Raw genomic sequence first — 23,490 nt, 5'->3', positions numbered from 1 at the left:
GTCATTCTCCACTAAGAAATCACTATCTTTTTTCTTTAAATAATGAAAAAGAACACCTTTCACTCAATACCAATTGCAAGATGAACTTTCTACTGAAAGTACTAAAAAGCATCATTATTATTTTCCAAATTGTTATGAAAATATAATCCTGAATTATCTTTATCAAGTCCTTATGCACTTATCTGGCTTTCCTAAACAAATGTGTGCAGAGAGACAGATTTAGATGCTTAACCTATAGCCAGAACATGAGCTTCAGAGGAACTCTAATCCAGACTGGGATCTGTCATCTAGATAACACAGCGGGCAACTGTTTTCAGGAACTGTCGAAATGCCCAAGAGACTATCACCAGTAGTAAAACCTGGAGGTTCCCACCAAAGCCCATATGACCTCTCCATCACAGCAAGGATGGCTCGCCCTCCCATCTCTGACCCATTGCCTGGAGCCAAGTACGGCAAGGACTTACAGCCTTACCTAAGACATCCAGCTTTTGCGTGTGAACCAGTCCCAAGACTTGGACTTGGCCGGATGCACTCTTTTTGCAAATGCTGGCTCTTTCGGAGCAGTCCAGGGGCCCTTTGTATATTCTCTGACACAGATTTATGAAGTACCTGCAGAACAACACACAGAGAGGAATGACGAATGTAAGTCTCATCCCTGGCCTGACACATACAGGACAGCCAAGTGTTCGCTCCAGGGCCAAACACAGCCCTTGGAGCAGCTTTATAGGAGACAAGGCCACAAAGCAGGTCAGCACGGAAAAAGGGAGCCAACCATGCAGCATCATGGGCAGAGCTCCTACCCTACACAAGCCCTATGCAATGTGGGTCAGGGAAAGAAGGGTTGTAGAGCAAGGAGAAGCAGAAGTTCACACCCTGGCAAGTTGCTTACTGTACTTAAGGCTATTTAAATCCTCCTATTCACATATCTACTCTGTAGAGAGGCCCTGGGGAGCTAAGGGTACCTGGCAAAGTGGGCACTCTGCACATGGAACACTTAGGACAACTGAGTCAGCAAAGGCCAGCAAAAACTTAGAACTAAGAGCCTTTTGCCAAAAATCTGAGAAAGTCCTCACGCACCCGCAAACTTGAGCAAGGCACAAACCTTCACAATGCAAACCAAGCCTAGCCCAATCCAGCCAGGCCAGCTTCTCTGGGTGCTGAAGGTTTCGTCTCTGCTCATCAGAGCTCCTGCACCCATCCTGACTTCAGAGTGACCCTGAGTAACTTGAGCTGGTTCCCAGAAGCACAATCACACTCAGGATCATCCCAAGCCCCACATGCCTGTGGAATTCCCATCTTTGCCAACCATGGAGCAAACCATGATGAGCCAAGTACTGCCAAGGAACCTCAGTTCCTGCCCGCCTCCTGAGAGTGCAGCACAACTGGCCAGTGGGCAGGGTACTCACGAGGCTCCTTCGTGCACGAAAGACCAAGACCCGGTGAGAGAGGACAATAGCCGCAAGTCATAGGTTTTGTGGTTCTGGATGAATTTGCACTCCATCTTCTTCGGAGGGCAGACAACTTTTGTTCTCCACTCAAATGCCACTTCGCACCCACGAACTTCACTGAAGACCTCTGGTCTCCCGATATCCTCATCTTCATCGCACTTAAATGTGATGGTAGATGTCCGGTGGCTATTGCCTGGGGAGCAGCAGGCGTGGAAACAGTGAAACCCAGCCTGTGCCTGGCACCCACCTCATCTCCTTTCCCAACCCGCCACAGCTGGTGCTCCTGACTGTCAAGCACCTGGCCATTCCCCATACACTGCCCAGGCCAGGCTTGATTTGTTCCACTCATGTAGTCTCAGCCCTAAACAGCCCCAATTCCTCAGGACTCACAGCAGGAGCTCGAGTCCTCATAGTGCAGCATCTAATTACATACTGATAATAACACAAAACAATAGCAGTGAAATATCTACCTAGAAACTTCAGTGTCCTCTGATACACAGAAGTAACATTCTTTTAAAACAAGCCTTAAAAACTACAGTGCCTTGTAAATTTAACATCTGTGTTCCTAATATGTCCTACTTTGTCCTCAATCATTTATGAGAATGAGGATTTTTCATGTTTTCATCCTGTCTTGCTCTCCTTGGAAATTTGCATCGGATTAGGAGGAGCTTCTCATGAGAGCACTCTCTAAGCACTGCAGGATCAAGGTGCTAAGTCTGGCTGACTATGGAAGTTCCATCCCATCCTACCCACACTATTCACCCTCATGCCTGCCTCAGGGTAGAAAGTCAATGAAGTGAGTCCTTGCTTTCCTGAATACTTCCCTAGCTACCAAAAAAACTATGACCGGCAGCATTTTTGCAGAGGCATGAATCTGAACCACTAGGGCTGAAAAGTGGTATGCAGACACAATTCTTTCCAGCTAGTGGCCACGCAGAGCCACATCTCAACACAACTCTACTTCGGTCTGCACACAGAACTGCCCAATGATCCCAAGGTCAAACAGTTATGTAGCAGAATTACTGCCTAGTAACTCAACATCCCCAAAGGTCTCAGTATGAGCAGAGCCTTGAGGGTCTCAAGGGCTGCAACAGGCCACAGGGCTCCCCACTCACTCTGCCTGCAGAACCCCCACTCATGATCCCTGTCGTAGTTCGCTGTCTTGCTGCACCAAAGCTTTGCCCTTCCATCCAGGACACAATCATCATAGCTCTTCCTGTTGAGTATGAAGGGGAAGACACAGGTGTCACCTTCTTCTGTTTCTGCAATGCAAAAAGAACATCTGAATGATCCAGATCCAGTAATTACATCAGCTGTGCCTCATCAGGAAACCCAAAAAGGAGCCTCTAAGGAAGCGGTCCACTCTAGGCTATTTGTGTGACACCAGCATTCACCTGCCAAGACTCAGCAAAGTACTTGAGAGGACAAAGTGTTCAAGCCCAGGAGAGAAAGGACAGAATGAGTCACCTTCAACTTTGAGGCTGCAGCACTCACAGGATCTGAAATTGCATTTCTAGGGGATTTTTTTCTTGCTGCTAAAGCTAGGAACTTAAAATGTACTGCACTGCAAAGATTTACCTGAAGGGCAAATATCACCATTAACATAGCTCAGAATGACCGCTTCATCTTGGTGCCTGTAATCCAGCTGCATCGACGCTAACCGTCCAAAGGACACCCCTTTGCTCCCCGAGAGCAGACAGACGCCACCATCCTTGCAGCCTCCTTGGTCCAGGCCAGCTGCCGCGGTGCACACCCCCACACTGTATGTGTGTGAGTCTCGAGTCACCTGCATAGACACATACGTGGCTGTGAACAGAGCAGTGGCACTGGAGCTCCAGAGACTGTACTACAGTCTGTCAGGGCAGAAGGCTCTCTTGCCTTCTCCCCAGGCCCAGGGCCACTTCCAGAAGGCAAACACCACCTGCTGGCTCTCTGGGAACTGCCCTCTGGCCACTAGAAAGTGTCATAATTCTCTTCCCGCCAGGCCAGCTTCCTTCCTTCCTCCCCTTTCTCAGCCTTCCTAAAAGCCTGTGTTTCCTCACCCAGGCATAGGGGTACTATGGATGCCAAGTTGATGAGCTGAGCAGATACTTCAATGACATGTACCTTGCTCTCCGCCCCCACTATGCCCTTGCCCAGCATGATCACATCAGCAGTACACCTGCAGGAGGGCCCTGAGCACAGAATTCAGAGCTCTCCAAAGCCAAATGCTGGGGCCCTGGGGCTCACTCCATGCACCAGATGACTTGGCAGTATCTAGATTGTCAGGCTTCATGGCCAACAGTCCACACACAGGGTAGAGACTACAACACAACAATGAGTCACACTGATCCTGGATGTCTGGCATGAGAACCACCCCTCCAGGTGCTGCTACAATGACCACCCACCCTCAGATTGTCCCAGAGAGCACTAGAAAATGTGCTGTCATCGGGTGCCACTCAGGCCCTGGAGAGGGTGGTGGTACCTTGAAGGTGCTCTTGGAAAGGCTTGTCAGGTTGAAGCTGTAGAGCAGCTGATCATCTGTCAGGGCACAGCCCTCCATCTTCACCTCATCAGGACAGACAACTGGAGTCTGCCACTCAAACACAAAGTCGCACTCACTGGTCCTTATCAGCTTCGGAGTTCCCTGGGGTTGGAAAAATCAAGGGTCATAAAAACCATAGGCACAAGCACAGCACAGCCACACACCATACTCCCACCCAAGTGCCAGAGACAAGCATGAAGGCCACATGCCACACCCTGGAGAATGGGGCTGTGACAGTGGTCAAGTGGCTCCAGGGACCCTGGACCCCACAGCAGCTACTCATGATAGGAAGGGACCTTGAACAGAAACCAACTCTCCTCATGGCAGCTGACTGTGCCCACATCTCTGTTAACTCCCTCACTACTCTACTTAAAACCTCCATCCTCTACTTAAAACAAAAGATGACAGCACCCAGATGCTCTGTGCTACAGGGTCATGGGAAGAAAGGGGTCCGTAAATGTCACCAGACACACCTGTGAGAGCGACAACTGCAACTGCAGAGCACAGCAAGTGCGTCCCTATGCTCACAACCAGGGTCTCCATCCACCAAGTCTAGACGCTGGGGATATTTATGAGGGACAGCAAGATGTGACATGGCCAGATGTTCCATAGGCCAGTTTTCTTCCATTTATTTATACCTTTTTCACTCAAGAGCAACAAGAATGTGTGAGGGCACCAGTCAGGAATTCAATTTGTTTCTTTTTTGTTGTTTTATTTTTTTTGTGGTACTGATGCTTGAACTCAGGGCCTCTGCACAGAGCTACAGCCCCAGTCCTTTTTAAATTTTTTATTCTGAGACAGGCTCTCACTAAATAGCTAAGTTACCCAGGGTGGGTTTGAACTTGTAATCCTCCTGTCTCAGCTCCCAGAGTGCTGGAGTTACAAACATGAGTCACTGCACCTAGCCAGAATTCCATTTATAATTGCTGCTGGCAATCTTTTTTCCTAGGACTTAAGGGGGAAAAGTACTTTCACTCAAGATGGAAAACACAAAGAAAATCTCTACCTCTTCCCCACACTGGATATACAGTCAGTTTGCCATTTCTAAAATCAAGACCTAGGCACTCTCAAGGTGTAGCTGCTCTGAGTCACCTTAGCCACGTCAGCGAATTCCATCTGAGGAGCTGCAGGTGAGGGCAGCCACACTGACCATCTGGTCGTGAGACAACCCAGCATCCCTCATGAGAAGGTGGAGGCGTGAGAGAACCCAGGTAGCCACGTGAAAGACAAAGCACTGCTGAGCTCTTGAGCCTGCTGCAGGCCAGGCCCACACTTACAACGCCCCTCTGACGGGCAAGCTCACAGGGGGATGCAGACTGCCCAGTCATAGCGCCACTCTCCTTCCATATCGCAGGACTGCTATTCACCAAGGACTCAGGAATAGCAACAGGCCCAAAGGCTCTGAGGTGCTCTGGACCTCTCTGTGGAGTGACCTTATGCAGCAATGGTCTGTGTTCCCCTTTCTCAGTGACTGTACAGTATCATCCTCCTGTCACAGCTGCCAAGTCGCTTCCTCCCATCATGGGCACTTGCATATTTAGCAGTCACAGGGACCTTTTCCTTTACAAACTTGTCCAGGCCAAGAAATTAAGGTCACCTTTATTGAAATGAAAGGACACCTAACAGGGCCATAACCTGTCACCTGAACTCCTGTGGGTCTGATGAACCTGTGGGTCAGAACTTGGTATGTCTAGAATTGTAAGAGGCAACTCGGGATATTATTCCTATTATATGACATACACACCCGCCGACCTTATAATCAAGACACATTAATATTTCTGCAGCAGGATGCATGAATATTCACATTAGGTAGAACAAATATAGACCCTACCTAACCTCTGAAAGTTAGAAATTGCACTGTGTACCTACCAGGGACAGAGTCACCCACGGCCACTGAGAAGCAGGGCTCTAACCCCTCACCTTATCTCCTGTTCACAATGGTGGGGAGGGTATCAAGACAGCACAGGCCAGACCGCTTTATCACAAACATTATAAAAGAAGCTGGTTTTGTTTTTTTTTTAATGTACAGAAAGTAGCAGTTAATACCTCTTTATCAGTAAAAATGTTCCATCCTGCAGTAGATACACTGACTCTAGGTATCTTTTGTTCTTTGCTGGCTTCTAAATTTAGGCTATGATGGTAGCTACCAAAAGTCTGACTTCCCAATAAGAAGAAAATCAATGTTACAGAAAAAAAAATGTTATCACCCTTTTATACAGCAACAGCACTATACTTAATGTCACTTCTATATCCAAATGCTCATGCTCTTGAGTTACAGCCAGCCTCTGTGCTGTTAACTTAGGGTGAGCTTACCCATTCCTCAATCACTGTCTGTGAATTTTCCAGATGCACCATGGAGGTATATATTACCCAGGGGAAGAATTTTGGATCAGGGCACTCTTCAACTTGAAGCACGCTTTATGGCCAACCAGCCTGCAGTAGTCTAAATTGTGACAGGCAGCCCACTCACCATGCTGACACCTCTCTTGCAGTGGAATGTGATGATCGAGGTGTAATTGAAATGGCTATCCGCCAAGCAAGGAGTACTGCTTTCAAGAGTCAGGTAAATTTCAGTTCCTCCTGGATTGAGCTTTGGAGGGCCTGTGACCCGGCCAATATCCTAAACAAAAACAAAGCAAATAGCATTTCAGGAAACTGTTCCCAGGGTTAGTGGAAGAAGAGCTACAACAGAATCATTAGCTCTGAAAACAAGAAGCATCTAAAGAAGCTGAGTGAACGCCAACTCAAATAGGATGTTTGGACACAGTGATGCGACAGAGGAACTTCATATTCAATTATCCTATTATAATATTCAATTATTCTAAGCAACAAGAACGTCTCTCTCCAGTCATATCCAGGATGTCACCAGGCCTTCCAACCTGGGACAAAGGAGTCAGACAATGCCCCACACTCACAGTTCCCCAATGCTTATTTGTCTCCTCCCTGTCCCATGCTGCGTTGGGACTGCCCGGGTATGCAACTTGGCAGTACCTGCTGAGTATGTCCTTAGAGGAGGGGACTGACCCATCCATTACTTTTTATTGCTTAGCCCAGCTGCTTCTGACACACAGTGGCTGCTCAGTATTTCTCAGTAAATGAATGAAAAGTGAATAGCCAGGAAAGGTATATGTGCTAAGTGTGTGTGTGAGAGAGAATGAGTGTATATGTATGAGTGTATGTTGGTGTGAGCATACAGGTATATAGATGTGTATATATATGCTACTGCCCCATGATTTTGTACACAGCTGCCATGTTCTTCCTTCATTACTCTACAGCTAGTTTAGACCACATGCCTTAACACCTGCTCCATTTAGAGGTTTTAAAAATTCGATGAAGGGTGGCCAAGCAGGAGAATTCAGCAGACCAGACCTCTCAGAAAAAGATATACAGTCAAAGCTCCCTCACCTCCCCAGTCAAGATGTGACTAAAGTGTTTTCTATGAAGAGTTGGGTCAGCCTGACCCTCATTTCTCTTATAGCTAGCTATACCTCTGTTAAATTCCTATTATGGCCATTTTCCCTATCAACTCCCAATACTTCTTTGCCCAATGCTACATATAATGTCCATCTTTGAAAATAACATGTGCATGTCCTACAACAGGACTCATCTGGTAACACACATAAATAATACAGAAGCAGGTACACAAATAGACAACTTTGAAGATACATTTCAAGTATTAATACACCCCAAGAGTTTGGCAAAATATGAACATAACTCATGGAGACAATTTTTAACGATCTAAATCCATACTAAAAAAATGCTAGTAGAAAAATCAAAGCTTTCAAAGCAGAGTATTTAGCTCTTAGCCAATCTGCTCTTGCCCTTAATTATAACTCATTACCAAAGAAAGTTCTGGTATTTCAATTACACAGATGAGACGGTTAAGCTTAATTGTGTCAGTTTAATGGGCTAGGGATCCACCCAGGAGACAGGTGAAACAAACTTCTGTGTGTCATGGAGGTGTAACCTTGGGTGTATGTCTAGTACCTTACCCCATCCCTTCCTCTCTTGGCACTGTTTCCTGCTCTGTTTCTTGGAAGCCATTAACTAAGCAGCTTTGTTCCAACACCCTCTTCCATAATGATGCTCCTGCCAGCTGATGTTGGACTGAATCCTCTTAAAACAGAAGCCAAATAAAATCTCTCTGTTTCAAGTTTTTAACAATTTTTTTTTGGTGGTACCAGGGATCAAACTCAGGACCTCACACTTGCCAGGCAGGTGGGGCACCACTGAGCTATGTCCCCAGCCCTCTCTCTGCTTCAAGTTAAGGGTGTCAAGTATTGTGTCCGGCAATAGGAAAGCTGGCTAATAAGACAAGCACTTCAAATTAAAAAACACCAAGCTATGCCAATGTTCTTTCTTGCCACTTTACCTAAAAACGTCTTTGGATCAGGGTCAACTCTGAGGCTGCTGACATGATTTAAAAAAAAAAAGTGTGTTCATATATTCCTGACAGCTTAAAAACTTTCTGGCTACTATACTACACAAAACTTTATCTTCCCTTACTGGACCCAGAACACACACTGTCCCAGCACATTTCTTTACTCTTTTTGCATATTCTTTTTTTCTTTATTCATTCTCCACTGAACACAAGAAACAACAGAAGTTTTGCAGAAATTATTCCCACCCTTCAACTTTCCACACTTACTATAGGGGGACCATTGACAGGGACTTTGCACACTGCAGCTCCAGCAGGACAGGGGACTCCATGCATGGGATTGAGTGGCTGGCAAATATTGATGTAGAAATCAGGGTTGGTGTCAGAGGTGTCGACCTCACTTTCATCATAGGCTTCATAACCGCCGGTGCGGTGGATGAGAGGGGACAAGTCAATAATAGAACTCCCATTCCTCACGGTACATTCCGTCTATTGAATAGGAAAGATTACATTTTGGTACAAAAGTTTTTTCTAATGATCACTGAAGTTATCATCCATAGGAATTTACATTTTTTTAGTGCAGCGGATCAAGCTCAGGCCTTACACATGCTAGGCAAGTGCTCTCTACCACTGAGCTTTGCCCCCATAAGAATTTAAAAGCTGAACAAACACAAAAGCATAAAGGAGGGAATAAGGTCTCAAAACGCTGCATTACCCAGCTTTGGGCACTTTTAATCACTCTGACTGTGACAGTCGGGAGTGGACAGTCTGACTGGGTACCCGTGGGGGTGGGCAGTCCTGTTTCTGGACTCACCGCCTGCTCACAGGCCAGGGGAGTGTGCCAGGAGAAGAAGAGCGTGCATGTCTGCTTATCCAGGGAGATGAGCACGGGCCTACTGGTCGGCCCAGCCTCAGGCCTGCACACAAAGCTGATGACGCTCTTGTATCTCAGGCCAGATTTGGAGGGACACGGGAATCCGTCCTCATACACCAGCTGCAAGACCTGATCCACATAGCTGAGCTTCTTGCTAGCCTTGCCCACGCTGATCCGAGTCTGTCCAAAGCAGGCCCCTGCACCACATGAGAAGCCGAGGAAAGCAGTTAGGGGATCACTGCCAATTACCTGAGGAAAACTTTCTGCCAGGCCACAGGTAAAACATGTCACTGTGAGTGTCAAATAATCTGGTCTTAGCCCCATTCAATTTCACATGCACTGCTTTATTGTTTGGCCACCAGTCTCTTGACCACTGCAGGAGAGGACGGTGTGGCTCCTGGCTCTCATCTCTGCCACCGGGACGCAGCAGTCAGGCTGAGGACAACTCCAGGGACAGGAGATCACAGCACTTACCCATGCCAGGAGCACAGTTTTCATTCTCCCCACAGATGCTCATGTAGACGAGCCCATTCTCGCTGTAAGCTGCTGTGAAGCCAGCTCTGCCACTTAGCGAACTCAAGTCAAACAAGTGTCCTGCAAGGTGGAAGGGGCGGAGTGGCCTGTCACCAGTGAGTTCACCCCAGTGTCAGGACTTCAGTTCCTTGCTGCCCCTCAGGTCCCCTGCTCCCTGACAGCAAGTACATATCATGTGACACCAGTCTCCAAATTTAAAACAGATGAAAGATGTCCCATTTTTTTCCTCCCAAAGACCAAGGGTCACTGTGTCCACTCCTCCTGGGCTTCTTCCACAGCAGCCACTGGGATTCTCATGGACCTGGGGACATCTCCCTAACTGCCCATGGAGCCACCTGTGCCTTTCTGGTCACAGAGTGATACCTCCTGGTTTCCTACCAGGCTGGCAGAGAAAGACAGCCAGCTTTGCACAGCATGAAGTTGGTGTGGCCAGGATGACAGAGACACACTTTCAGAGAATGGTGGCCTCTCTTCTGCTGAAGGGAACTAGGAGTGAACACAAAGGGCCAGTCCAGACAAAAGGCCAAATGTCCCCATATGCCACAGAACGCTCCTGTGCAGGTGCCTAGCTGCCACACTTCACCTTGAGACCTTACTGCTGTTGGGCTGATGGCAGTCAAACTGCTCAACTGTGCCAGGGTCAGTGACAGCCCCACCCCTCACCTGTGCTGGGGTTGGTGACCTGGCAGTCGTCATGCACGCCTCTCTGTACAGGACAGGCAGCAGCTGTGGGCCAGGAGAAGGTGTACTCGCAGTCCTCCACAGCACTAATGAAGAGTGGCCTGGAGTTCTGTGCAACATAACAGTTCCCACATGGCACATGCTGCTGTGGGCCCATCCCCCCACCACATGCCAGGAAAGCACCTCTGCACACCCCATGCACCCGGAAGCCCCACTCACTCGGCATCACTGTGGGATGAAGGTAGGTCTTTGAACCCTGTGCCCTCCCACCAGGTGGGTCTGACATACCCAGGCCCAGGGACCAGTGGAGGGAACCAAGAAGATAAAGAACAGCCCTGGGGTCAACAGGCAAGGGAGGCTCCAAGGACCTGGGTGGCCCAAATAAGTCTACAACTGGTGCAATTGTGAACATATGAACTGACATCTATTACAGTCAAAACATAAAGATCCATAAAGAAAACCAGTTGTTAACCCTATAAACCCTTCCCCAGGTGATGGCCATGGCTCACAGCTTGTCCAAGATGTTTCCTGCCCACCAGAGAACTGGATGGCTCATTCAGCAGCATCCTCCTTCCCAGCACCAGGGTGCAAAGAGTCTATGGTGCCCACTTTACCTCTCAGGTGTCCCTGAACCAGGACCGCCCTGCTCAGGCAGAGAGATGATCTGCAGGCTGGAATGTGGAGCGTGCAGCAGCCGGGAGCCTGGTTAGGCTCTGCTCCCTTCCAGCTTTGCTCAGACAGTAGTTGGCTCCTCCCACCACTGCCCCTGCCACACCTAGGGGAGCTGTTTCCACATTTCCTGCTGCCCCATACAGCTAAAGCCACCCCCTCACCCTGCAGCACATAAGACCCCCTCAACATCACCAACAGGTAGCCACCAATGCAGCCAGCATCTGCTGTACACACCAGACAGCAAGGGACAGAATCGTACTCAGGACAGCCAGTCCCATCTACAGTGCTACCATATGCAGTGATATCTGGCCCTTCTTACTTCTCTACACGCCTTATAACCATCAGCACCACAAGCCTCCCCTGGGGTACAATGGGCCCAAGTCATGACCCAGGTTTGCAGGTGGAAGTGGAAAAGCCACCGGCTGCCTCCAGACAGACAGAACATGCTATCAAGCACCAGCTTCTCTAGGCCTTTTTGGGGATCCAAGTCCAACTAAAGAATCAACTAATTTCAAGCCTGGAATTGTCAGGCCAATCACTCAGAGAGCCAGAAAGGATGCATGTTCCCTGGGTACCAGGTCCCCAGCTCTCCTGCTCCAGTGGTGCCACTCTATGCTCTGATTTGTTTCTATAAGGATCAAGGGTGCTGGTCACTCTGGCCCACAGATCTGCACTCTCCAGAAGCCCTGTCACTCACCACTTGGCTCTCACTGCAGCTGAACCGGATGGTGGTAGACTTTCTCCGAACCTTGTCAGGACACAAGTCTCCGTCCACATATGTCAGGACAGTCACTCCATCAATCCGATGAGGACCGTCCCCTACCCTGCCCAGGTTCATGGGTTTGGAGCCGTCCAACAGACACACAGCCGACTCTGGAGGGCATACCTCTGGAAAGTGACAACGTAAAAGGAGAAGGTACTTCAGTGACTGCAGCCTAGACACAGCACCTGCAAGCAATGGCTGGCTGCTACTTTTTGGCCTAATAGTCACTCCAAAATATCCACTATTTCTTTCACAATCGGTGATGACATTGTATTAGTTTCTCACTCACTGAAAAGTTGTTTTCCCACACATGGGCTGGAGCAGGTGTGAGGTGTGTGGGAGTAGGGGCCCCAAGACACAAGAGGAGACATGTCTGAACCCCATGTGTAATGATGCCAAAATTCCTACAGTAAGCTAATGAATGGGACCCTTACCAGACTAAGTTCATGCTCGTTACTTAAGAAATTACCAATAAAAAGAAATTATCAAGAACTCTACCCACTTTCTAGTCCCCCAAACATCTGTGCCATCTGTCCCCGGTGAAGAACCAACCTCACACCACAGAGTGGAACCACAGAGTCACAGCTTCTCAGCCAGAACAACATAGCAAGGGGAAGTGGGTCACAGCCTTGAACCAAGATGAGGATGAAAACCACTTTCTAAAGTCAGTGCAGCCCTGCACTGAGCCACCTGCAACCTGGGAACGTCGAGTCACACTCCAGGAAAACAGGCCAAGATTCACCCTTGGGACTGCAAGAGGCCATGGGTGGTATGAAGCTCCCTGGGACAGCTCTGGGTCCAACACATCCACCTGGCTCTATGCATCCACAGAGTGAACTGGTCCCTCATCCATAGGGTGAACTGGTTCCTGCATTATAGTAGGACCCCCACAGCAACCACAGTGGGCACACAACAGGATCCTCGTGTCACCCTCCTGCCTCCCGCCCTCCTCACAATGACTTGCCATCCCATTTCTACCTACTGCACCTTCTCATATTCAAAAAGGTACCACATTCCCAGCAGAGCCTTCGGCTCTGGCTGAGCTTGGGCCACAGCAGGGATCAGCCACTAAGCATTAAGACTCTAAAGTCCTCCTGCAGCTTCCTGGCCAAACCACACTCACCAGAAGGGCCCTGGACCCCACTCCAATGCCCTCCCAACAGCTCCCCCCAGGCCTGGCCCCATGAAGAGCCTCTTACCACTGCCGGCCTGCGGGGCCAGAGACTTGCACACATTGATGAGGTAGTGCTCCGTGGCCCCTGTCCTGGTCACAGCCTCCCAGTTGTCGCTGTAGCGTGACAGGGGCGAGAGGTCGAAGGAGTTGCCAGCCCCATCCCTGCAGGGAGGAAAAGGCCAGGTCAGGTTCGCTGCATTCCAGGCCTGCAGTCAGCTCCTGGGCCACACAGGCTCCAGGGTTTGTCTGTCCCTGGCATCCTGAGAGTCAAACTGCCCCCAGGTCAGACCCTCACGCCAGCCTCTCTCCTCCTCCAGGCAGCACGGGCAGTTGCACAGCCTGGAGTGCCTGGATTCCAAGACTCCCTCTGACAGGCAACACCTGATAACATCACCCAAACACCAACTCTGAAGAGTGCTGCCCTCCGCAGGCTGACGGAGTCTACAGCTCAGCTGCACAGGTCACCTGCTGTCTAACCTGAGGCTACTGACCCTCAGGGACAACAAACTGGGCTTGTGCTGACCTTCTGCCCAGGATGAAAGTCACTGCACCCAGCCATGGAGAGTCACCGAGAACCAGCCACAAGCCAGGGACAGCACTGAAGTGGGCAAGCCACACTCAGCCACCAGAGCGCCAGTCAGGCACAAAGGCAGGGGAGCCACTACAGCCAGCACTTCCCCAAGGGGCTGTGGCACTCAGAACAGAAAGGGTCTGCACATCCTAAAGGCATATGCTAAGCTGAGGACACTATACTAAACAAAACACGTGAAAATTGCTGAGCTCAGGATATTTACAAAAGTTATTTGTAGAAAAAAAAGACCAGGAACAAGACATATATTTTTAATTACACCGTATATTAGATAGCAATGAGAACTGAAGAGGGAAAAAAAGGGAGGGAAGAGGAATGTGATATTTGAGGTGTGGGTGAAATTTTAGAGCAGCCAGGGAAAGCTTTATTGAGACGGTTACCTCCAAATGAACCCTCAAAGAAAGAGCTGGGCATGGTGGTATATGCCTGTTAATCTCAGCACTCAGGAGGCTGAGGCTGGGCAGTTCAAGGCACTAGTTCAATGTAGCCTAGGCTACATGGTGAGTTCAACACCAGCCTGAACTACATTTATAGTGAGATCCTGGTCTCAAAAAAACCAAACAAACACACAAAGAGGAAAGGAAAGAAACAGCCTGACATGTTTGAAGAAAAGCAAGGAGCCGGTGTGGCCAAGTGAAGGTGAGAGAGTGCCATGGCAGGGAAGAGGTTGGAGAACATACAACCAAAGGTCACCCGGAGCCGTTAGTTAAGAGCTTCAGCTTATAAGGTCAAAGGAGGGGGCAGTCGTGGTACTTAAGTATCAGCACAACAGACCTGGGCTGCTGATACCTTAACAGGACCTATGAGACTGCTGAATTCGCTAGATGTGAGACAAGGACCAAGGTGGGAGAGGGGCTGCTGAGGCGTTGCCACAGAGCTACCGGCACAAGCTGGGCAGAGCCAACAGAAAGTGATGTCTGCAGGTAAGAGAATAGGAAAAAGAGTAATGGGCAGGGTCTAAGCCACCCAAAAAGAAAGAAAAGTGGTACCAACAGTCATGGGGCAAGGGCATAGGAGACGAGTATCATGAATTAGTTGGGCAGCCACATCTATGGATTCTGGATCTGCCAAACTGCATCAAACACAGGAAAAGAAATTATAATACAACTGTACTGCACATGGTGAGACAGTTTTCTTGTCATTTTGTAAGTATTATAGTATAACAACTATTTACACAACATTTGCCTTACCCTAGGTACTAAAAGTAGAGATAATTTAATGTATATGGAAGGATGTACATAGGTTATGTGCAAAAACTACACCATTTTATCTACAGGACTTGAGCACATGCAGATACCGAGGGGGTGGGCTGGACTGGGGGTGAACCAGGCTCCCAAGGATACCAACAATGGCTGTGCATTTTCCATCTTTACAACAGAGCCAGCAGATACTGCTGGAGGCTGGCAAACATGGGCATATGTGCCATTTAATTAGGAAATGTTCCAAAAAGAACTATAAGATATGTAAAAAATAGAACAAGGCTGAGATGAGAGGATTATCAAAAAAGATACTTACAATAAACAACTTTAAAGTATCAACCCAGGAATTAAAACAAGGACAGTACCAAAAACAAAAATGAGAAGACATTTAAGTAAGGCACAAACTCAGACTTCCACCCCACAAAAGACAAATTCTGGAGGAAACAAGGTGGAAAAGTCTGATAATCAACCACCTGGACACCCAGAACTGATACGACAGGAAGTAACAAAACAGATGAATGAGGGTCTAGAAAAATTCAAAACAAATAATTTCCCAGATAACTACAGAGATGGTGGGCAGAGTGAAAGACATGATTAGAGGCTCTAGAACAGAAACAGATTAAAAAAAATAGATGAGCTCAGAAACATGTTGGAAGCCATGAATACCCAGCATAAAAAAGAAATGGAATCCATGAAACAGATTCAAACAGACATTCTGGAGATTAAAAACTCCACTGAAAGCATGCAGAGCAGACTAAGGGAATCTGAAGACAGAATATCAGATATAGAAGACAGGATTGCAATTAAGGACCATGAAAACAGAGATCTCTTCAAAATAGTAAGGGACCATGAGAAATCAAGCCAGCAGCTGCTAGATGATGCAAAGAAGAATAACATAAGACTGATAGGAGTCCATGAAAAAAGCAGGAGAAAGTACAACTGATGCAAAAAAAATTGTTCACAGAAGTAATAGTAGAAAACTTCCCAGACAGAGGTAGAGAATTGGACATACAGATAAGTGAGGCATATAGAACTCCAAAAAGCCATGTTCAAAAAAAAATCTACAAATCGACATATAGTAGTCAAGATCCCAGAAACCAAACAGAAAAACAAAATCCTACAAGCAGTTAGAGAAAAGAAACAAATCACCTACAAAGGAAAGCCCATAAGAATCACGGCAGACTTCTCAACACAAACCCTCAAGTCAAGGAGAGCCTGGAGTGAAGTATTTCAAGCCCTAAAAGAAAATAACTTCTAACCTAGACTATTGTATCCTGCAAAATTATCTTTCAAAATTGATGGGGAAATTAGATACTTCCACAACAAAGAACACCTGAGAAATTTCATGAACACCAAACCAGCACTCCAAACAATTCTAAGCAATATTCTAGAAAAAGACAATGAGGGTCACAACTCCATGAGCCCCAACAGAGCGAAGCCACCAGGCAAGGCAAGAAACTAAAGGGAAAGGAGGAAAAATAAAAAATAAAAGAGCCAACAATAGTAAGACATCATGACAAGGATGACTCAATATCTATCAATCATGTTAATATTAATGGCCGCAATTCACCAATCAAAAGAAATAGACTGACAAAATGGATTAAGAAACAAAATCCAACAATATGCTGTATACAAGAAACACACCTAACTCAAAAAGAAATTCACAGACTGAAAGTAAAAGGATGGAAACAGTTCTCCACACAACAGGAACCCAGAGAAAACCAAGGGTAGCAATCTTACTTGCAGACAAGGTAGATTTCAAACCAAAACTAATTAAGAGAGACAAAGATGGTCACTACATCCTTGTGAAGGGAACAATCCAAGAGGAAGAGGTGACAATCCTAAATATATATGCACCAAATACGAATGCCCCCAACTATACAAAACAAATATTAATGGACATGAAAAATCAAATAAGCACTAATACAACTGTAGTGGGGGACCTCAACACCCCTCTATCATAAATAGACAGATCATCTAGACAAAAAATTAACAACAAAATTCTACACCTAAACCAAGCTATTCAACAAATGGACTTAATAGATGTTTACAGTGTTCCACCCCACAAAATCAGAATACACATTCTTTTCAGCTGCACACGGGTCATTCTCCAAAATAGACCACATGCTAGCTCATAGGACATGTCTAAGTCAATGTAAAAGAATTGAAGTTATCCCCTGTATATTATCAGACCATAGTGCAATAAAATTGGAGGTCAATAACATAAGAAACCCCAAAACTCCCACAAACACATGGAAATCGAATACCACCCTCCTGAACAACCAATGGGTCACAGAGGAAATTAAAGAAGAAATTAGACAGTTTCTACAAGTAAATGACAATGCCACTACAACATACAAGAATATATGGGACACAATGAAAGCAGTTCTACGTGGGAAATTCATAGCAGTGGATGCCCATATTAGGAAAACAGAGAGAACTCAAATAAATAACCTAATGTAGAACCTCAAGCTCCTAGAAAAAGAAAAGCATAATAAACCCAAAGCTCGTACAAGAGGAAATTATAAAGATCAGGGCAGAAATCAATGCAATGGAGACTAAGAGAACGATACAAAAAATTAATGAATCAAAGAGTTGGTTTTTCGAAAGAATAAATAAAATCAATAAACCTTTAGCCAACCTTATCAAAAAAAGGAAAGAAAAGGCTCAAATCCATGCAATTCAGAACAAAAAAGGTGAAGTCACAACAGACTCAGCAGAAATCCAGAGGATCATCAATACCTACTTCGAGAACCTGTACTCTAATAAAATGGAAAACACAGAAGAAATGGACAGATTCCTAGACACATACAAATTGCCAAAGAAAAGGTGACATTACTAAAACCATGATTTAAACTTACTAAACAGGGCCAGGGATTTAGCTCAGTGGTGCTGCTGCCTGTCTCGCAAGCGCAAGGTCCCAAGTTCAATTCCCGGTACCAAAAAAAAAAATAAAGTTACTAAACCAAATTACTAAACATATGCTTTATACGTTACTAAAATTATTCTACCTTCATTAAAAAAAAAAAGAGATGAACCACCAAGGAAAGCTGAAGGGAAACAGCAGAATTTTTCCCAGAAGAATATGTGACAACTCTGCAGTTGTTTACAGGGTGGCCCATCCCACAAGACTGTCAAGACTGTCAGTGCATCCACTGCAAATGCAGAGCCACCACCTACAACCCCAGATATCTACTTAGCAAAGTTCCCAGAGCAATGCTATGAAAATTCACACACCACAGAGAACTCCACCTTATCTCAGGACCCACCAGGTCACCAGATCTCAGGAGTGTGTTGGGGTCACAAGAACAAAGAGCTCAGAGAGCACAGGAAGCCACTGAGAAGCCTACAGGATGGCTTTGCCTCTGTCACCCTTCACCCACAGTGGTGTGTCCCATTGGTCTCCATAGGACTTGGGGGTGAGGCCATATCATCCTCATTGCTGTGTCTCCAACAAAAGCTGAGTCTGAGGAAGGGCCAGGGACCTGGCCAAATGGACTCCACCTACACCCAGGAACCTCAAGGGATCCAATGCTCTGCTCCTACTCCAATCATCTCACCACACAAGACACAAAATAATCAGAATCTCCAAGGTGTGATGGATCTGGGAGTTAACCTACCCTGACTCCTTGTGTTAGTATCAAGAAGCTGAGGCCTGGAAAAATTAATTCATCAAATGCCCCATTACCCAGACCACTACTTATTAAAGCAAAATCATCCCCAGTCAGTCTGACCTTCCCACAGGGTGAGCACACACATCAACTTACTTGAAAGAACACTCAGTCACGTTGAACGGTGGGCAGGCATGCTGTGTCCGCCACTCAAACAAGTAGGAGCAGTCTGAAGTTTCTCTCAGGAACACTGGCTAGAAAGGTAAAGGTAGACACGCATAAAAATGGGAAAGCAGAGCTTCAGCTGTGATGAAAACAGTAAGAACGGCTGTGTTCATTAAAAACTACACAAACAAGCCAGGTGTGGTGGTGCACACCTTTGATCCCAGCACTCTGGGTGGCTGAGGCAGGAGGATCACAAGTTATCCAGCTTGGGCAACTCTGAAAAACTCTGTACTCAAAATTTAAAAAAAGAAAAATTTACAGGGCTGAGGATATAGCTCAGTATGAAGGTCTTGGGTTCAAGCCCCAGTACCCGAAAAAGAGAAAATAAAAAACAATTACATAAATGGACTGAGGCCTCAACACATCTTCTACATATCATGTGTTTTAAATGGAATTTTCAGGGAGGTCTAAGTAGACCCACGAGCAGACTCATTCTGTCAAGATGACAGCCATATGACAGAGGCAGGTGGTGCCCACCTACCTTCTGCGTGCTCCGGTCGCAGTAGAAGAAGATGGTTGTGGACCGCTGGTACACCTGATGGCAAGTATCCCCGCCAGTGTAGTTCATTTTTAACAATCCATTTTCATAAGTCAGCTTCTGAGTAAGAAGGCCTGTTAAAGAAGCAACATATCAAATGAAATTTGGCTCACAAGGGTCAAGGAGGCTGGGCCTATCCTGACATGTGACACCCTTCATCCTGAAGGCACCTGGCACAGGACCTTGGGTTCATCATCCCATCACTCTGTAGGAGTAAGGCCAGGCCTCCTCCTGCCCACAGCCACAGCTGGCAGGGGAACTGCAGACATGGTGACATGCCCTCTCTCCTCAGCCTGCTCAGCAAGAGCCATCACTTCTTCTCTGGCTCCCATGGACTGCCACACATGCACTTACTTCACTGCATTTTTTAGGATTCTTAAATTGATTTTAATCTGGCCTTGGCTCTCAGGCAACATGAATGACCAATGGTCTGCCCTGTCAGTATCACAGCCAAACCCTCCACTGAACAATTCATGTACTCTTTGCCTCGGCCCTAGAAAGTACCATCCCTCCAAATACCCATTACAACCTAGTTCAGTGTGTTCAAATGCTGTCATAAAGAAAAAAATATGGTATTACAGACAGAAGCACCCTCTAATGACATTTGTCAGTACATATTCTGGTTAAGAAAATTACATCCTATCAGAAACATCATTCACATGCTACTCCATTTCTCCTACTTCAGAATGACATCATTAACATAACATCTTAACACTTTAACTCCATTCATTCTTTTGCAGCCAAACCAGAAGGAAAATCAATGGTACCTGCCACCTTCTCAAATTTTGGTGGTCCAAGCTTTTTCTGACATGAGGAGACAATCTTGGACTGGTCTTGGGTGAGGCAGACATCTGAGGATAGTTGCCCACAGACCCGGAAGTAATAGGTGTACTCGTTGACACTCACGATGGTGTCGCTGAGGGCCAGAGGCCTCAGATCATACAAGGTTCCGTGCCTGGGGTCTTTCACTTGGCAATTGTCTCCTTCAAAAGCACACAAGAAGCCAAGAGTAACTGTTACCATGCATGTATTTGTACTTCCAAGCAAAGAGCTACACAATTTCTGGATTTTTTTGAGACAGGGTCTCACTACGTAGTTCAGGTTGGACTTGAACTCACAGGCTGATCTTGAACTTATGGCAATCCTCCTGCCTCAGTCTCTCAAGTGCTGGGATTACAGGTGTGCACCACCACACCTGACAAGCTGCACAATTTTTAATCAGGTAAATACTGTCCTAAAATAGGCATTAAGAGCCATCTCTATGTTATCTTGTTTTGTTTATATACAACACAAATTGCCTAGTAAACAACTTTTGAGAGAAGCCTAGATTATAGGATAAAGACCCACTTCATCAAACCCAACCCAACCCAATCCACGGTAGTGTTTCCAAGTGTGAGAAATCCAGAATCCACCAATTCAAGTATGTAAGAAAAAGATAACAGGTAAAATTAGCAAATGTGCTGCAGTAAAAAAGAAAAACCTCAAGGATAAGAAATTACCCCTCCCTAATGAGTGTTTCCTGACCCTACATGTGGCCATTATAACAAGGCTTTCTACCCCAAAATAAGAACATCATTCCTCTTTGGTAATAGTCACTGGGGAAGATCGGGCCAGGGCTCACCTTCTGCTCTGACCACAGGACAGGCCTCCACTGTTCTCCACACAAACACGTACTCACAGTCATCCAGAAGCTGAAATGTTGGGGATCCCTGCAATATAAACAAAAGTTTGCTTCATTTTCCTTTTCTTTTTTTTTTTTAATTAAATGAACAACAGCCACAACTATTATCAAATCTTTAACCTCTATGAGCCAAATGTACAGCATTTATTAAACATTTAAGACTTGTGGGAAAGAGTACATGCAGGGCATCAAACTCTGTCAATGGCCCAGATCCACGAAAACATAAGCGAGGTTTTAAGTAACACAGGAGATGCTGAGACCAAAGGGAAACAGGTCAACTACCGACAGATCAGCACGTGGCCGATCTGAACACGCACCGACGTCTGTGCACACTCAAACGTGATCCTGGTGGAGAAGCGCTGGTTTCCACACTTGTCGCCGTTGACATACACAATGCTCAGGGACCCGTTGGCCGCAGCCTGAGGACTGATCTGCACCACTCCCAGGTTCCAGCTGTTGTCCTCGGACACCAAGCAAGAGCCCACTGCGCTGCCTGGCAGAACACGAGGATGGTTTGGGGTGAGGGATGGAAGGGAAGGGAGGCTGACCTTGAGCCAAACAATGCTCTAACAAGTATTGTTAGAGCATGAACTGAGGTCTCGACAGAGCTCACCGTGGCACCCAGGAATGTAAGGGAGAGGGTTGCAGACGCTCAGGTAGAAAGTTCTCTTCTTCCCATCAGCAGTAGTGTCCACAGCAGTCCAGGGCTCCCTGATGGTGCTTAATGCACTCAGATCGTACTCGTTTCCAGCCGGGTCTGAAACACAACAAAATATGCTGGAAAACGGGCTTTTCTGGTTTGTTCTAGGATCACCTCCCACCTCAAGTACAGACTGCCAAGGTGTGTACCTGATGACCCTGATGGCAGGACAGGAGGAGATCTGCAGGACACCAGAGGCTTTGCCTACAGAGCCACACCACTGTCCCTCAAACTGCTCCCCGAAAGGAGGTCAGCCCTGAGGAGGCAACAGGGAGCCCCCAGAGATCAAAGGGCCCCATGGTACCACACAGCTTCCAGCCTGCTTTTGGAAACTTTAATGTCTTTTTCTTCCTTTCTCCAATAAGCTTTAACACGTGTGTATTTGACTTTTTTCCTTGGTTTTCTTTTCTGTTCTCAGGCAGCATCTGACCCCAGACCACAGCTTAAAACCATTAATTAGCTGAGCATGGTGGCACACTCCTGTAATCTAAGTGCTCTAGGTGGCCAAGGCAGGAGGATCCCAAGTTTGAGCTCAGCCTGGGCAACTTAGGTGAGATCCTGTCTCAAAAAATAAAAAGGACTATGGATGTAGCTCAGTGCAAAGGCCCTGGGTTCAATCCTCAGTACCACACACACATACAAATAAATTGTACACCCAGAGCATCTTCAAGAGAGATTACAACTCTAAACATCATTAAAAATATATGTGTGTATTTATATGTGAAACAAAAATGTACTGCCTGTGAATCAGCAGACACACAACACCTGCACAAATACACATTCACACATGTACATAGATACAAACATGTATACACACATACATTTACACAAATATGCACAGAAAGTACATATGTACATACACACTCCAAATCCCACACTCTCAACAAGCCTTTTAATTCTAGGCCTCCCAGCCTCACCAGTCACTTGGCAATCCACGGGAGAAGGGACACAAGCCAAAGCAGTTTCAAACTCGAAGTAAGTGTTCCGGATCCCTCGTACAGAGTCGATGTCCTGATGCAGGAATTTGGTAGTTCTTGGGTAAACATCATCGTTGCAAATAAAGCGAATGATAAAAGCAGTACCTGCAGGATGCAAAGCTAGGTTTTAAGACACAAAACTATTCATAACACAGCCCATAAACAAAACATGACCATGGCCAGCAACAGGACTTCCTTATCGCCCTCTTGAAGTCAGACACAGCAAGGTGCCAGGTCTGTGTCCACAGACTTGACCTGACCACAGACCTGTGGCCACACTCACAGCAACCCAGAGCTGTCAAGAAGAGTCTGTGCCACAGCCTAATGTCCTAGCATTCTTACTCTGCCAGAAAGCAGTCAAATCCCACATCAGTTTATCAAGCCAACCAATAAGAGATAAAGCCACTCTCGTGTACTAGTTTTTTAACAAATACTTGCAAAGTCTCCACTTTGCAAAGAAGAGGCAAAAAGCCCTGCCAGGAGATGTGTGCCTGCAGAGAGAAGGGCAGGAAAGTACAAGGACTCCAAGCCACACAGGACTGTGGGACCAACCACGAAGAGCAGTGAGAGACCACCTCAGAGGTGACAGTGTTTGGCAGCCCTATGGCCACTGTGGGAGCACTGGCTTTGACTCCAGGCACAATGAAGAGGCACAGAGGGCTCTGAGCTGGAGAGTGATGCATGTGGCCTAACACCTTTAACCCATCACTGACTACCGCACTGCACAGACTGCTCCTGGAGGGGACCCTGGAGCAGTGGGGTGGGCAGTGCAGAGCATGAGGTGTGAGAGCCACAGCCACACTCAGTACAGCACTGGGTGGTCATTACTGCTCAGTTCACAGTCATCAGTGCATTTAACTCCCACAGTAACCCACTGCACTGTCAAGCAGCAGCAGCATCCTCAACTCATACATGAGGACCT

General features: G+C 46.7%; 1 protein-coding gene across 1 annotated transcript in view; it reads right to left on the bottom strand.

Moving 5' to 3' along the window:
• Window positions 1–23,490, bottom strand: part of Igf2r (insulin like growth factor 2 receptor) — a 134,527-nt gene that overhangs the window by 18,853 nt on the left and 92,184 nt on the right. Inside the window, 19 exon segments of the mRNA NM_001310295.1 lie at window positions 473–609; window positions 1,407–1,641; window positions 2,564–2,710; window positions 3,027–3,234; window positions 3,913–4,074; window positions 6,443–6,592; window positions 8,621–8,839; window positions 9,165–9,421; window positions 9,699–9,818; window positions 10,422–10,548; window positions 11,809–11,999; window positions 13,074–13,210; window positions 18,604–18,701; window positions 19,154–19,284; window positions 19,978–20,193; window positions 20,832–20,919; window positions 21,209–21,384; window positions 21,505–21,648; window positions 22,509–22,673. Coding sequence (NP_001297224.1) covers window positions 473–609; window positions 1,407–1,641; window positions 2,564–2,710; window positions 3,027–3,234; window positions 3,913–4,074; window positions 6,443–6,592; window positions 8,621–8,839; window positions 9,165–9,421; window positions 9,699–9,818; window positions 10,422–10,548; window positions 11,809–11,999; window positions 13,074–13,210; window positions 18,604–18,701; window positions 19,154–19,284; window positions 19,978–20,193; window positions 20,832–20,919; window positions 21,209–21,384; window positions 21,505–21,648; window positions 22,509–22,673 — 3,108 coding nt within the window.

The sequence above is a fragment of the Heterocephalus glaber genome, unplaced genomic scaffold, assembly GCF_053883595.1.
Source record: "Heterocephalus glaber isolate CG9 unplaced genomic scaffold, H.glaber_assembly_v1.0 deba00001523, whole genome shotgun sequence".
NCBI lineage: Eukaryota > Metazoa > Chordata > Mammalia > Rodentia > Bathyergidae > Heterocephalus > Heterocephalus glaber.
This window is presented reverse-complemented; position numbering and strand designations above follow the sequence as displayed.